This window comes from Talpa occidentalis, unplaced genomic scaffold, assembly GCF_014898055.3.
Source record: "Talpa occidentalis isolate TD23 unplaced genomic scaffold, MPIMG_talOcc4v2.1 talOcc4.4, whole genome shotgun sequence".
NCBI classification, from domain to species: Eukaryota; Metazoa; Chordata; class Mammalia; order Eulipotyphla; family Talpidae; genus Talpa; species Talpa occidentalis.
In genome coordinates, this window is record NW_023604295.1 from 39,718,213 (window position 1) to 39,734,413 (window position 16,201).

At 48.4% G+C, this 16,201-nt stretch overlaps 1 protein-coding gene across 1 annotated transcript in view; it reads right to left on the reverse strand.

The window, feature by feature from the left end:
* The window catches only part of TMEM44 (transmembrane protein 44), an 88,311-nt gene that overhangs the window by 66,809 nt on the left and 5,301 nt on the right, over positions 1 to 16,201 (reverse strand). The window contains exons 4-9 of the mRNA XM_037525308.2: positions 15,986 to 16,152; positions 15,735 to 15,821; positions 14,232 to 14,402; positions 12,641 to 12,781; positions 10,982 to 11,086; positions 5,206 to 5,364 (exon numbers count right to left, since the gene is read on the reverse strand). Of these exons, the coding sequence (XP_037381205.1) occupies positions 5,206 to 5,364; positions 10,982 to 11,086; positions 12,641 to 12,781; positions 14,232 to 14,402; positions 15,735 to 15,821; positions 15,986 to 16,152 (830 nt within the window). The remainder of the gene's footprint in view (positions 1 to 5,205; positions 5,365 to 10,981; positions 11,087 to 12,640; positions 12,782 to 14,231; positions 14,403 to 15,734; positions 15,822 to 15,985; positions 16,153 to 16,201) is intronic.

Here is a 16,201-nt window from a genome sequence, read left to right on the forward strand (position 1 = left end):
AAGCAGCCAGGTTGGTATAAGGCCAGACACGTGGGCTTTGGAGGGTCCCCCATTTTGGCTCTCCGCCAGCTCGCAGTTTTCCGCCAGCGCTGAGAGTGCCTTTGGGTTTCCAGGTCAGCGGATCGGGTAGGACGCATTAAAGACTTTATTTCCCTATTTTCTCCCTGAGTTGTACATTTTCCTTATTTCCTTTTCTCTTGTAAATAAACCTTTTATTAACCTTTTGTGTGTGTCTGTAGTAGCGTATTAATAAGTCCCTTTTAAGCGCGCGGGTGAGGACCCACAGCCAGGCAACCTGTTCAATATCAGGGCTGCCCTATAACAGATGTTTGCTTTATGAAGATGACACAGCATCACTTCAGGATCGCCCCCAGGTCAAGATGGAGATGCCACAGTGTTAAAACACTGAGCATCCAGTGAAATAAGTCAAAAGGAAAAAAAAAAAATCAGATATCACTTATAGGATGACTATAGTGAAACCAAACAAAGGACAGGAAAAAAAAAGACTAAATTTGTATACAACTATAGATCTGATGATAAAAGCAAGGAAGGGGGAAGAAAAGGGGTCAAAACAGGATTGGAAGAGCACAAGGGACCACGGTGACGGTTCACGGATGACATGGCGGTGAGATATTTACTGTGACTACACCTGAGGGGAGAAATCAAATACTGTACAAAAATGAACAACAGGGCCCCTCTCGTGGTGCAGGCTGTTGAGCACAGCGCTGTGAAGCTGTCCGCAGCCTCTGCAGTGTGGGTTCAATCCCAGCCGGCAGGGGACATTCTCACAGGATGCAGTGGACCTCTCCTGTCTCACCCACTGCTCCCCTCAGCAGTGTGTTTCAGTCAGTCTGCCTGTTCTGTTCCCCGCTCTGTCTCTGGTGAATCCTCTCATCCTCGCGCACATCTGGCTTGTGCCCCGGTTCTTGTGTAAAATAAATAAAAAATTCTTAATTAAAAAAAAGAAAAAGAAATAAAGAAGTGAACAATGTAAGAAAAATTTAAAAATTAATAAAAAAAATAAGTTGTTCCCAATGTAAAAAAGAAATAAACAAACAACAATAAAAAAACAAATGCTGAGCAGTGGAGACTGGATTGAGCAGCTCCGAACTGCAGTCAGAAGGAGGTACAAATGGGGCCTCCCCGCTGGCGCAGCGGTTGAGCGCTGGGTTGCGAAGCTGCCCGCAGCCTCTGCAGCGCCGGTTTGATCCCCCGCTGCTCCCCGGCCACCGGAGGAGGGTCCCGCGTGGCGCACGGACCTCTCCTGCCGCCCGCTGCTCCCCTCAGCAGTGTACTTCGGTCCTTCTGCCTGCTCTGCTCCCTGCTCTGGCTCTGGTGAATTCTCTCACCCTCCCGCGCTTCTGACTGTACCCAGTGCTTGTATAAATAAATAAATAAATAAATAAATCTTTAAAAAGAAAGAAAGAAAGAAAGAAAGAACCAAAAACAGAAAGAACCCAAAAAATTAATTAAAAAAAAAAAAAAAAGAAGGAGGTACAAATGTAACAGGGTGGTCCCCAGGAAAGGAGGAGGTTCCAGGTTTCCTGCCCTACCCAAGGGAGGGTGGAGCTGAGCAGGGAGAGAAGAAGCTGCAGAGGAGACTGAGGAAGGAAGGAAGCAGGATGGAGCCAGAAGACCTGGAGGAAGCACATGGAGCCTAGAGACACCTGAAGAAACTGCGCTTGCCTTTTGGTGGTGAACTGGGTGACACAGATGTGGGTGAGACCCGTGGGGAGGTGTCAGTGGCAGCTTTTATCTTGATTTTGATTTTGCTCTTTTCCTTCCGGGCTTGTCTGGTTGTTTCTGACCCTTTTCTGTGGGTCCCCACTGGAAGATGCTTTAGACTTGTGGCAGGCTTTGGGGCCCTGCTCTGGGCCAATCCCATTTGGATGGAGTTTTACCCATGGGGACGAGTAACTTTGGGTGCTTGATTTAGAAACTAGATTCTTTGCCTTTCCTGTGTTGTTTCCTAATTGTATTGAAGTTCCTTCCCATTAAAGTCTCATGTTTTATGTTAATGTAGAGGATGGCAGAACCCTATATAGAATAGGCAGGTTTGCGGGGTTTGGGCTGCTCCTCTCCCTGCCCTGTAACACAAATACCACGTACAGGTACAATTCCAGAGAGCCACCATGGGAAAGGCCTTGCAACTGTTCCTGATTTGGAAAGAAATTTTGCTATTCAAATGCTGCTCTGAAGAACTGAAGACGTGGTCTAGGGGAGGTCGGGAAGTGGGTATGATCAAGTTTGGGTCAGGAATAGGGCTGCCAGATAAAACACAACACACCCAGTGAAATCTGAATTTCAGGTAACAATGCTGTCGTGTATGTTTATCTCAAATTCAGCTTTAACTGGGTGTCCTGTACTTTTTGCACTCTAAATTAAGCAACCCTGCTAAAGGCTTCCTGGAGGAAGCAGGATTTAGCCAGGGCCTGGAACGGCAAGAGGAAAGGACGGAGATAAGCAAAGGAACCCAGAGAAGGGAAAGCTGAGTGTGCAGAGAAGAACCTGGAGTGCTGGCCCAGCCAGGGTGGGGCGGTGGACGTCCTGGAGACCAGGCTAAGGGTTTGGATTTCAATTGTGAGCAGCAGGGAACCACAGAAGACCTTGGCCATGGGCTGGACTTGAGTGTTGGGAAGCCCCTGAGTAGGACAGCAATGAAGGAGAGGAAGGTAGGAACTCAGGCAGGAGCGCCTATGTGGGTCCCTGTGGGTGGAATAAGGTTTTCCCTTGATTCTGGGCAGTGAGAGTGAAAATGCTTCTTCTGGCGACTGAGGAGGCCAGAGGAGGCGGAACTGCTGTGCTCTCAAATATGTGAACACCTTTGCCGGTAGTTAGACCTTTTGTTTTCCTGAGGGAATTCTTTCTACTTCTAATAATTGACTCAGTATAATTAATCCACCCACCTCCTCCGAAGACCACCCTTTGTCCTCAAGCATTTTTCTTTCAAATTCCCACCCTCAGGAAATGTCTGCAGAATGAGTGACCAAAGAGCAAGGTGAAGTGAGATGCACCTGCCGGCTTTTGCTCCTGTCTGCCATACGTGCACCCAAATCTTTAAGGACTATTGACTGCAGAATACCGGGCAGGCTCTCAAGTACACACTATTCACCACTCAGAGGCCACTGCAGGCTGGAAGGCCTGTGGGTGAATTTTCATTTCCTTCTTTACATTTTCTAAGTTTTCTACAATAAACAATTATTAGATTTAAGACCAGAAAATATATATTAGCAGAAGGTCCCAGGATCACATCCCTGAAAGAAGCTACCTGTCTCCTGCTCATGTACTAAACAATCTGTGCTTGGAGCTTTATGTACTGTGTGACCCGTTCATGTGTATTTTTAGTAAAATTCTAAGTTATTTCTTCAGAGGTCTCAGTCGTTTTGTGACTAGTAGTTAACATATGTATGAGGGATGAGGCAGGAGGACTGTGCTGGGGATTGGCAGGGTGGGTCTTGGAGAGGGTGGGCTGGGGCAGCTGAACTTCTAAAAATAAATTCCTTTCAATATAGACAAAAGCATTCATTTCCATTTGCCTAATTGAAGAGTGTGACTCTGTCTCTTTGGAATTTACATAGTTAAAAAAAAAGTCTAAAAGGAGAGCTAAAGGAGTGGGAGAAGAACAGGACTGGAAGGCAGAGAAATGGCTCAAACCAGTCACAGAGACAAATTTGACCTCCACTGAGGGTGGGTGATGAAAGCTTCCCTTGTTTCCACAGAGGGAACGTCGCTTCCTGCTCTCACCAGCTCCTCCTGACCACCGTCCCTCTCCTCACCAGACACACTCTAGCCAGGCTCATTCTGTCCCCTTAGGCCTCTGCCAAGCCTGCTGACTCCAGGCTACCAAGCACCTCAGGCATCTTACAAATTCAGAAACCAGATCCAAGACATGCACGGCCTAGAATGACACATGAACCCGAACGTCCTCAGTCTAGTGCAGAATTTCTCAGGCCAAAGCCAGCTCTGGGCTCCCAGCTGTGTTCCAGGATCCCGGGAGAGAGAGAAAGAGAGATGAAGGTGGCCCAGGTGCTACTCCTAAAGGCTCAGGCACAGGCTGGAGGGGCATAGCCCCACAGGTCACCAGGCTACACTGCCAACAGTGGAAGGTGTGTAAGAGACAGATGCTCTGGGCACCCAGGAGTAGGAGCCATTCATCTCTGCTGTGTGTGTATGGGTGGTAGTGGAGTCATGTCACACAGCAGGTGGCATCTGGGTAGGATTCTGACACATGGAAATTGGGCCAGAGAAACCCGCAGGAGGAGAGATCAGAGACCTGGGACGGGGTACAGTTCACAGTCATAGTGAACAGATGAAGGCATGAGGCAGGTGGAGGTGTGAAGGGTCAGGACATCATCCTAAAGACCCTGGATTTTGTCCCAAAGCAATGGCTCTGAATCTTTCAGGTTTCAGGGTCCCCTATGAGCTCACTAAGTTTGAGGGACTGACTCAGGACATGACTAATTGATTATTTTGCCCAATAAAGTCATGAAAATCAAACCCAAAAATCGAGTACCAGCTACCACCAACAATTATCATCATTTCACCAAAGGTTATTTAACTACCATGATAATAGGGGAACACAACCCAGAATGAAGAACACCCCCCCACCCCCACCAAGGAGAGTCGATACCCTCCTGCTGACACCATGTTCAGACAGACAAAAGGAAACTTCCTGGTCGAGGGGGCTGAGGAACCCGAGTAACAGCCCAGCTCAGGCCTGAGACTTACACTCTCAGGTGTGGGATCTGAAATGTGACAGATGCAAAATTTTAAATAAGACAAGGTTTATGAAAGGGCCAGGAACGGTGCCCATAAAGGGGGTGGGGGCCCATGTATGGTCCCCACCCCTTCAGCATGACAGGCTGTAGCTGGTGCTCCTTTTGGGGGTGGAGGAATGCCTCCACGGGCAAATAGGTTTGGGAAACACTGAGATGCTTAAGGTGTTTTTATCATCATTTGTGCATTTTTTTCTATAAGACTTGACCGTGATTCTTCACACTGCAATATGCAGTATTTCCCTGACTAATCTGACGGTGAAAACCTTTTGTCAGCATGATGCAGAATGGGAAACTCCTGGGGCCAGCTGCCAGAGTCCTGCAGGTGCTGATCCATTATTTAGCAGACGGGAGGGTGGCATGCACAGAGACAACAGACAGGCAGCTGCGCAAGAGCACCCAAGCACCCGCCGCAGACATCAGCGTGTACCTCGAGGTCGGAGTTGATGGAGGAGGCCTCGGAATCACTGCTGGAAGACACACGGGCCCGGATGACCTGAACCGGAGGGTATGAGGGGGGCTCCTGCAGGGGCGCATCTCCAGTGCTCATCTGTCCGTCGCCAGGCAGCCTGGTGGCACTGCATCCTGCCTGCAAGGTGTGTGAGAAAGGGCAGGTGGGGACACTTGGGTTTATTGATTTGTGACTTGTCAAAATATACACATAGCCCATATTCCTAAGGTACATGAGGGTGTAGAAAGCAATGTCTACCTTACTCTCATCTCCCAGCCAGCCAGCTCCCCCAGAGAGCCAGCAGGTACCCAGTTTCTGCGTATCCTTCCAGATATCCTTTGCATATATGATCAAATACATGTGACAGACAAATAGCAGGCTCTACACTCTCATGCATCTTGCTTGTTTTCACTTAACAATATGTTTTAGAGATCTCTATCAGGTGTTTTTTTCTTTAGGGGGGTAGCATTTCTGTAGGTGCTGGAAAGCTACTTAGCCAGTCCCCCACTGATGGACATTTAAGGACATTTAAGCTATTTCCAATCTCTTGCTTCTATAATATCTCTTGCAATAACTTATGTTGCATACCCGAGATTCCTGGGTATTTAAAGGATACATTCCTAGAAGTGCGACTGCTGGGTCCGTGAGTATGGGCATTTGCAGTTTGGATAGCAGTTGCCAAAAGTGCACTCCCGACAGGCTTCACCAACTCACACCCACCAGCAACATATGAAAGGGGGTTGGGGGGGGCCTCCCTGGTGGTACAAGACACAACCTATGAAGCTATCCACAGCCACTGCAGCATGAGTTTGATCCCGAGCCAGGGAGCTGACCCACATGGCGCAGCAGACCTCTCTTGTCTCGCCCACTGCTCCCCTCAGCAGTGTATTTCAGTCAATCTGCCTGTTCTATTCCCTACTCTGTCTCTGGTGAATCCTCTCACCGACCCCCACCCCCAACTCTGGCCTGTACCCTAGCTCTTGTATGCATAAACAAATAAATCTTTAAAAAAAAAAAAAAGGGCCTCCCGGGTGGTGCAGCGGTTGAGCGCTGGGCTGCGAAGCTGCCCGCAGCCTCTGCAGCGCAGGTTCGATCCCCGGCTGCTCCCCGGCCACCAGAGGAGGGTCCCGCATGGTGCGCAGACCTCTCCTGCCGCCCGCTGCTCCCCTCAGCAGTGTACTTCGGTCCTTCTGCCTGCTCTGCTCCCCGCTCTGGCTCTGGTGAATTCTCTCACCCTCCCGTGCTTCTGACTTTACCCAGTGCTTGTATAAATAAATAAATAAATCTTTTAAAAAAAAGAAAGTAAGTGAGTTGGGAAGATTTAAGAGAAGCAGAGAGTTGTGAGAGCATCCATCCATCCATCCTCCCTCCCTCCCAGGGCTCATGGGAGGCTTCCTCAGAGTTTCTCAACCTCCCTCAACCAGGGTTTCAGACCAGACAGGATTTGGGTCATTCTATAGATACACCACAGGGGAACAACCTGCCTTCTGACCTGCATCTTCCACCAAGAAACCATGTGATCCTGGCAAGAAATGAATCCTCCCTGCGTCTCCAGTTCTTGATCTAGGGAAGGAGATGTTGATCCTTGCCTTGGCTCCTTTTAAGGGGTGTCACAGGGCTCAGCTGTAAATGCCCTGGACACATGAGAAGAACAGCTACTCTACTGAACCCCAAATCACATGGGACTCCAGCCCTGGATGGGTTAAAAGTACACAGTCAACAGGATAGGTGGGGGGAAATCCAGCTTTCTGGAAGCAGCAGGAAATCCAGGTGAGGACCCTTGCTGCTGGCCTGAGAAGGTTACTGGAGCAGAAACCTCAGGGAGGCCCCTGGGAGAGAGCCCTATGGGTAGGAAGTAAGGTGCAGAGGCCTCCCAGGCAACAAGGATGCTCAATTTTAGAAATTCCCAGGATCTGGCCAAACCTGAGTCAAAGGATAAAAAGGAGCACTCAGTGCTCCAAGCTGAGGCTAAGGCTGTTGATCCCCGTGCTTGCCCTGCCCTCCGCCCCTCAACTAATCGCAACCCAGGCCGCCTCTCCAGGAAACTCTCTCCTAGAATGAGTGTTCGGAATGGTCCTCTGGGAAGACAAGTGACCATCCGGTGGCTCCTGTCACCCACTTCCGGGTGACTGTCTAACAGGACATACATCAGTGGCCACAGGATACCTGCATCACACAGCCTTGCCCATGGGGAGATTCTCACAAATAAAGGAAAAATTCACTAACCAAGCAGGTACAAAATGGCAGCATGGAATGTGTGTTCACTTTAGTTTGAAACCTATTTCTGTGCTTTTGCAACTACAGGATCTCAGGAAAGTGACTTAAGTCTCACTACAGTTTAATTTAAAATAATAACAAAGTTATTAGCTATTAATACATAATAATGGAAATAATAATAGCATTCATCTCCCAGGGTTATGAGAATTTGTGTTAATAATTTTAAAAAGTGGCCATTTATCAAATGTTTACTTGGTGCCAGCCATTACATCAAGCAAGAAGCAATACAGCACAGCAGCTAAGGGCTTTATCTACCCGGAAGATAAAGGTCTGAATTCTGGTTCTACCACTGAAAACTGTGATCTTGATCTTGAGCAAGTTTCTTAACCTCTCTGAGCCCAGTTTCCTTATCAGTAAAATGAGGATAATAACCATAGGGGTTGGCTGTGAAGCTTAAACAAGAGTTAATCTATGTAAAACACTGAAACCAGAACTTGAGCCCCAATAAGCAGTATGGAAATGTTGTCTGTGACTGTTTACTCAGACAAGGCAAGCAGTTAGCCCTCTGGCAAAGAAGGCAAGCAGTTAGCCCTCAACAAGCACTGAGGCAAGCAGGTAGCCCTCAATAAGCATTCTGCTCTTTGAAGGAGGCTCTAGCGCTGAGGAGGTGCCAGGCTCCCTGCTGGGAGCTGTCTCAGCACTAACTCTCGCCCTCTGGTGGATGAAGAAGGAAGAGGCTGAGAGGAAGTATTGATATTGCTCAAAAAATGTGCAGATAGAAGAAAGTAAAGTAGAAACACACTCTTCTTTCATGGAATCTGCTCCCTAGCAGGAATCCACGTAAGAGTCACATACTGGTAAGGCTAAAGTGAATGTACTACTGCACTTATTGTTAGAAGTTGCATGATTTTAAAATGTTTTTGCCGGGCCTCCCCGGTGGTGCAGCGGTTGAGTGCTGGGTTGCGAAGCTGCCCGCGGCCTCTGTGGCGCCGGTTCGATCCCCGGCTGCTCCCCGGCCACCGGAGGAGGGTCCCACATGGTGCGCAGACCTCTCCTGCCGCCCGCTGCTCCCCTCAGCAGTGTACTTCGGTCCTTCTGCCTGCTCTGCTTCCGGCTCTAGCTCTGGTGAATTCTCTCACCCTCCCGCGCTTCTGACTGTACCCAGTGCATGTATAAACAAAACAAACAAACAAATAAATAAATAAAACATGCCTCTATAAATAAATAAATAAATAAATAAATAAATAAAATTAAAAAAAAGTTTAAAAAAAAAAAAAGTCTACTGCCAAGCTTTGACCAGATGCTGCCATTTTCCTGAGCTTTTCCGGGGCTCCCCACCCACCCTCCAAATAGAAGAAGGGATTAATGGCTAAAGTGGGCTCTTAATTGTGAAAGCATGCCCTGAAACTTTCTAAATCCCATTTATGTCACACACAGGGTTATTTGCACCAAGGAACAACAACAAAAAGTAAAACCTACTTTTTCAGGCCCAAACTCTCTCTGCAGCTCAGCAAGGCCACCACCACTGAACTCAGTATTCCAGACACACTTTATTGAGAGCCCTGTCATGATCCCCAGGGTGTGGGCAAACAAGATAGAAGAGACAAAATCTATATCCGGGCAGGAGGCAGACAACCAAGAAAATTGAGATAGTGACTAGTGCTTTGCAGGGCATTTAAAAAGGCATTAGGAAGTAATAGGAGGGCCTCCCTGCTGGTGCAAGGTATTAAGACACAGCCTATGAAGCTGTCCACAGCCACTGCAGCACGAGTTCGATTCCCCGGCAGGGAGCTACCCACTTGGTGCAGCAGACCTCTCCTGTCTCACCCACTGTTCCCCTCAGCAATGTATTTCAGTACATCTATTTGTCCTGCTCCCCACTCTCTCTGGTGAATCCTCTCACCCCCCACACCTGTGGCCTGTACCCCAGTTCTTGTATGCATAAATAAAATAAATCTTAAAAAAAAAAGAAGTAATAGTGTTATGGGGCAACCCCAATATAAAAACGGGGGTTGCCTCATAATAATAGGATGGGGGTGGGTGGAGGCTACTTTTGAATGGGTGGTCAGGAAGTTCTTTGGTAAAGGTGATATTTACCTGACATTTGAAAATCAAGGGAGAAAGTCATGTAAGATAATCAAGAGGAAGAACATCTAAGCAAAGGAATGGAGAGAAATCCCACAGCCAGAGGACTGAACAGAGCAAGAGAATACTCCTATACTGCAGGGAATAATCACACGTGGGGCTTCATGGGTCTTGGAAGTCTGTGTATGGAGTTTAGATTTATTCTGCCCCAAATGGGGGAAGCCAGAGGAGTGCTTTAGACCAAGGGGGTAAGGTGTAATTTACATTTGTAAGAAACCCTCCGGTCTGCTCCCTGCATATGGAGGAGGGACAAGAACAGTGTCAGAGAAGAAAACCCTTAGGAGGCTGCTGGATCTATTGTAAAAGCAGTATTTATAAGACTTGCAAATGGATGGACAGGCATGGGCCTATAGTGAGGGAGAAAGAGGAATTTGGGGCTTGACCAGCTGCACAGATAGTGGTGTCCTTTACTAAGACAAGGACCCTGGGGGAGAGAAGCTGGATGGATGTGGAAATCCAGAATTTCCTTTTTGACCTCGGGAATGCGAGATGCCCTTGGCAGCCAGGTAGCCAAGACCAGAACCCAGGGGACAAGGGAAGATGGAGACAGACATTGGGAAAATCTGCAAGAGGTACGTAGGGTTTTGGGTCTATGGGACTGAGAATATACCAAGAGAAGAGGGCCTCCTATGGCAGAGCAGGGGGGATTCCAGCTTTAAAGTTAAGCTTATCAGGAGAGCCTGCAGGAGGGATGGGGGAAGAGGGCCTATGACAGTGGGAGTGCGAGAAATTAGAATAAGCTAGTGGCAAGATGAGCTGAATACAATCAGGACTGAATGACCCCGGGATGTTCCAACTTGGAGATCACTAGTAACCTTCACAGGAACCGTCTTAGCAGGATAGTGGAATGGCAAGTGAAATCATCTTTCTCCCTCTTCAATCCATCTTTCTGAGGATCCTCGAGTGCGGGTCAGAACCCTGGAAGTCATCTGGTGCCCTCAGACTTCTTCACCCCTATATCTTCACCCCTTCCCCCAGGATCTCCTCCCAACTCCCTCCACTCCATCTCTTGCTTTGGCCTTGGATTAGGCCATGACACCTCTTTCCTGGGCTTACAAAGGTTCCTTACTGGCCACCTTGCTTGTAGCCTCCTCTTTTCCAGTCCACTCACTCCCCAATACCGCCTGAATGGTAGCTTTCAAATGCACATCTAATCCCAAAGGCTCCTGGACTTCCATTTGCCTCAGGATGAGATGAGACTCTGCAGTATGATAATTTGTCTCCTCACCACCCTTTCATTTCCTGAACTCTCCTCCATCTGCCCTATCCTCCTTTGGAGAACATTTTTTCCTCCTTCATCCTGCCCATTCTGTAGCTAAAGTGCCACCTCCTCCAGGAAGCCCTCTCTGATTGCTCCCCTTCTGACAACCAGCTGTGACCTAAGACCACTCACCTGCTGCACAGGTTCAATTGTCAGCTCCATGTAGCGACTGATGGCTGCCATTGTCCTGAGTGGCTTGCAGTGTGGTAGTGTGGTGAGAGGCACCCAATCTGAATTCTTTCAAGTGAAGACAGGGAAACAGAAAGAGGGATTCTTAAAGTCAGAAGATATTTCTAAAAATATGGTCCCACTTTCTTCAAAAGGATCTTTAAAGTAGTTTGTTTTTTTATGGAATATATCATTTTTTGCTTCCTATAAGCTGTCTTTTATCTCTCTTTGAATACACAGTGGTTCAGTGTTTCCCACTTTGCTGCACAGTGGAATCATCTGGGACCTTAAAAAAAAAATGAAGCGAAACAACTGATGTTTGGCCCTCACCCCTCAGACATCCTAAGATTGAATATAGGATGTGACCTGGGTACTGGAAAGTTTAAAAGCCCCCAGTATGGCAAAGTTCGGGAAACACTGCAGTAGGTGCTAGATAAATGCTTTTATGCCTTAGAAGCACCCAGTGGACTTACTGAAACACAGATTTCCAGACCTCTCCCTCAGTTTCTGATTTGGCAGATCTGGGTAGAGCCCTAGAGTTTGCCTTTCTGACAAGTTCCCAGGCAATGCTGACCCAGGGACCACACTTTGAGGGCCGTTCTGTAAAGGGCCACAGGCTGAAGTCATTGCAAAGGTCTCTACTTCTTCCTTCAGAACACAAACACACAGAGCTCTCTAAGAATTTTAGCACCCTTTTGCGATATCATTTCATAGTGAAAGGAATGAATGAGTAATGGAACAAAAATGACCTCCCTTTAGGTCCTTCATAGGATCTTGACTCTGGTTCAAGCACCATACCAACCCTTTAACCTTATAGTCAGATGACCTCAGATTATACTGTTGAACTAGAACATTCGGAGGAGTAGTATTCCCTTTCATTGGTCCAAATGCATCCCTGTCTCAGCCAGTGGTTCTGACCCAGGTAATAGGCAAGATTTTTTTTCTGAAAAATTATCTTAGAAAAGATGGATCTGCTTTATGTTCAAGTCTTTACAAACACTCTTGTATTACGAAGCATTTTTTCATTATTTGGACCCAGGGACTTTTGACAAAGACGAAGCACCTCAGAGAAGTTCTGGCTACTTCTAGAAATTGCCGGATTAAATCAACAAAGGAAGGAGCGAGTTCTTTCAAATGTGTTCTTGCTGGTAGTACAACATAATTGTAGATGGTGGGTGCTGCTATAAACAATACTTTCAAAGATCAGCTTTTTGGCATTATCAACTACAAAAAGCACAGTGTTGGTGATGATGACGTGGATGTCAGACATGCATACAAAAGTGGGAATACGTGTTTTTATGAAATACAAGGGCAAAACTTAAGATATTTCTAAATTAATATGTTAATTTATGTAGTATATGAATTTAAATATTTATATGAGCAGGTAAATTAATAAATAGCACAGTGGACATTTGATTAAATATACATTGTTAAAAATGAAGTTTTTAAGTGATCAAAAAAAGTTTTAAAAAATGCTGTAATTGTTAAGTGGAGAGTTCTGTTTATTCAGGGCGCCTTAGCAGGGACTCCAGAATTCCCAAGCCTGCCTTGGCAAGGTTCCCCCTCTGCCCACCCAGAACGCAAACACGGCAGGACAGCGATTCACCAGCCAAGGAGACTTGCCTCATTGCTCGCCTCGGGATGTTCTTCCTCTTTCTCTGCACATGTCAAAAGGGCTTGAGTGTCGGGGCTCTCTCTGGCTTCAGAGGTAAACCCCAAGGTCCGCCTCGCTTTGCTCTTCATCACCCAGGAAAGGAGAATGATCTGAGAGGTGGAGTTAAGGTTCAAGGAAGCAGAGCACTTCAGCCACCAGTGCTGCCTCCCCAATGTGCTCCCCCCACCCCACGTGCTCTCCCCAAGTGGCCCCAGGGAACAGGCCCGAGCTCCCTGGAAGATAGGACCAGGTCTGCCACTCTAGCTCCTCTCCCCACCCAGGATCCAGCACCCAGCAAGAGCCCATCTCTAACAACCACTTTGTAAATTTGTCCCTCAAAGAATCCTTTTCTTCAAAAAATTCACATCTTTTGAATTTTTGTTTAACATCTTCCCTAAAGGGCTTGGTTTACAGGGACAGTACATGTGGTGGGTTAGTGTCCCCCCAAATTCATTTCCACCTGGAAGCTCGAATGTGACCTTCTTTAGAAAGAAGTTTTTGCTGACATAATTAGTTTGCTGATGTAAATTGCTAATATGATTAATTAAGAGGTGGTAGCAGCAGATTAGAAAAGACCCTAAACCCTATGTCTGGAGGAGGGGGACACACCAGGAGACACAAAGGGAGGAAGACCCTGTGGAGTCAGAGACAGAGATTAAAATAATGCAGCCACAAAGCAAGGAACACCACGAGCCAAGGAAGCCAGCAGAGGCAAGCAAAGGCTTCCCCCTGGAGCCTAGGAGGAAGCGTGGCTCTGCCTGGATTTGGGACTTCCAGCTTCCAGGATGGTGAAAGGATACATTTCTATTGTTTAAAGCATCAAGTCTCCTATAATTCGTTATGACAGCACTAGTTAACTCATACAGTACATGAGAACTTCATAGTTCTGAACTATTTAGCTAGAGCCATAGGGTGTTTTTACACACACACCAGCACAGCAAAGCCATCACCCACTGCCTTATCACCACCCACAGACTCTCTGAGCTTAATTTGTCCTTGAGTCTGCAGTGCCAAGGTTCCTGGGGTGTGAGCACTTCAGGCCAAGCGCCCTGCCTGGGGAGCCAGGAGAGTGCTCATGGTCAATGACCAAGGGCAATGACCATGACCAAGCTCATGGTCAATGACCAGGTCCGATTTTCACTCTGCTTCTCCACCTGGGCTCCAGACAGAACAGGCAAGATTGCCCCTGTGTGGCAGGTCAGTTGGCAGAGCCCCATCCCCCCTTGTGAGAATGGCAAGCAGAGATGAAGACAGTTGGCTCCCAGCAGGGTGGGGACTCTTCCGGGCAGAAGCAGGACAGACATAGGAACCTGGGTCTCTGACCAGAGGACCAGGACCCTCCACACCCCTCTCTGCTGTTTCACAGAGCTCCAGCCAAGAGATAGGTCTTTGTATTAAGAAAAAACCCCACAAACACAAAATTGCAAATTGTCTGCCCCAGGCTTCAAACCACCTACCTCCCTGTTGGCTGGGGCAGAGTTTTATCTAGCAAAAGGTCCAAGAACATGGTAGGGCAGGGAGAAGATGAGGCACAGGACTTCTCTGGGCCTGGGTGGATACGGCAAGGTCCAGCGCAGCACGGCCGAGGGAGGTCAGGAACCAGGGTGTGGCCCGAAGCAGGTACTCAGGGCGCCGGTCATGGGCCACGATGGCCGAGGCGTAGAGGAGGCCAGCCAGGGCTGACAGGAGTCGGGTCCACAGGTGGATGGCGGGAAATGCCTTACCCTGGCACTGGGCAGACAGCAGGGGGCTGGGTTGGAAGGAACACTGCACCCCCAACTCCCGCAGTGCTGATTGTAAGACCCAGGCCCTGGCTGCACAGCAGGTTCATGGGCAAACCCTCTGCCCATGGCCCTGGGGAGCTGCTTCTGTTGTGCTTCCAGCTTTTGCTCAAGCATTTCTTCTTTTGTCTCATGGATTCCTGTTCATCCCTGGCTTACCCTCAACTCTGCAAAACTCCCCTGACCACCTCCACCTGGATATATGACTTCTGGCCCCAGTACTTTGAGATAATACACTTCTGTTATGGAAGTTTGTGGTATCTTGCTACGGCAGCCTGAGAAAATGAGGACTGTGGTCAGGGCACTGAGCCAGTTCCTTTAGAAGTCTGCTGACATGGCTTTCCAGCCCTCACACCAGCCTAGAGACCCATTCCAGGGTGGCTGAATGGAGCGCTGTGTTAGGACACCTTTGCCAGTGAGGTTTCTGGTTGCAAAGCACAGGCTGTGGCTTCCCACCTGCCTCTCCCAGCGCTATTGGGATGGCTATTCAATGACTCTCAGGCAAGTCATTGTTATTAGACTAAATGATGTGCCCGTAACATTCCCGTGTTAGCTCACATCACTGTTCCCTCAGCGAGGCCCTCACATCACCAGGACTCCTTGCTTTTCTGCCTCAGTGTCTTTCCCTTTCCCTCTTCTCTGCCTTCTGAGATCCCACCTGCCCGCCGTCAACCTGAGGCCTCCACCGGCACCCCTCAGTCAGGCAGCGTGAACAGCGCTCACCCCACTCATTTGAACAGTGTAGGAGTCTTTGCTCTGTCTTCCAAAACAACAAACATTTGAGTCTATCTTTCTTGGAGCTTTAAAATATGCTACTTGACATAGCTGTGTCTTCCAGGAGACTGTGAGCTCATGCTTGTATCCCCGCAGCCCCCATGACTGGTTAACAAGGAGCTTCCCTCCCCCAGGAGCCTGCCAGTAAGATGCTCTCTATACAAGAACCCAGGGGCTGAGAGTCTATTCTCTAAAACCTTCTCATTCCCTAGAGGGATACTTGTTCAGCCAACACAGGGCTTTTCCTGAAAGACTGCTTTTCATTCGCTAGAAGAAATAGAGAGAATACAGTGCCGGGCTCTCTGGCGAGGCTCTAGCAGGCCTCAAAATCTTCCCTGAGCTGGGTAAGTACGTGCACGTACACACACACACACACACACACACACACACACACACACGGTAACCCCTCCCACTTCTCCATCCCAAAGACCCAGAGTTTCAAAGATGCTCCCAGATGCCCTAAGACCTGCCATAGTGACCCACAGACCCAGCCCCAACCCGGCCTTACGATTTTGGAGAGTGGGGGGATCCGGGAAGCCCAGGAGCCAAGGGCAGCAATGCCACCCAGCAGATAGCCAAGGATTTCTGTATTATCCTGCAGGAACAGAAGATACACTTAGCACCCTGAGGAGATTGCTCATGTGCCCATACCAGCCTTTTCTGCTTTTAGTGGGTTCCTTGAAATAATGCAAGGTCTCACACTATTGGGGTCCTGGGAACCATATACCCCCAAACCTCCTCCAGTCTGCTCAGCCTCACCTGCAGCAGGTTTCCCAGAAGCCTCCGCTGTGGCCCACGGATGGGGCTTGAAGCCTTCGGAACACCGACCCAGAGAGCCCAGCCTGGACCCAGGCTCAGCGGCAGGGCCAGAGCAAACACACCAGTCCTGAGCCTCCTCCTCCTCTTCCTCTCCTGGCAGCTGCTCCCTGTAACAGACACTAGCATGGACAAGGCTCATGGATCTAGAACTCGACA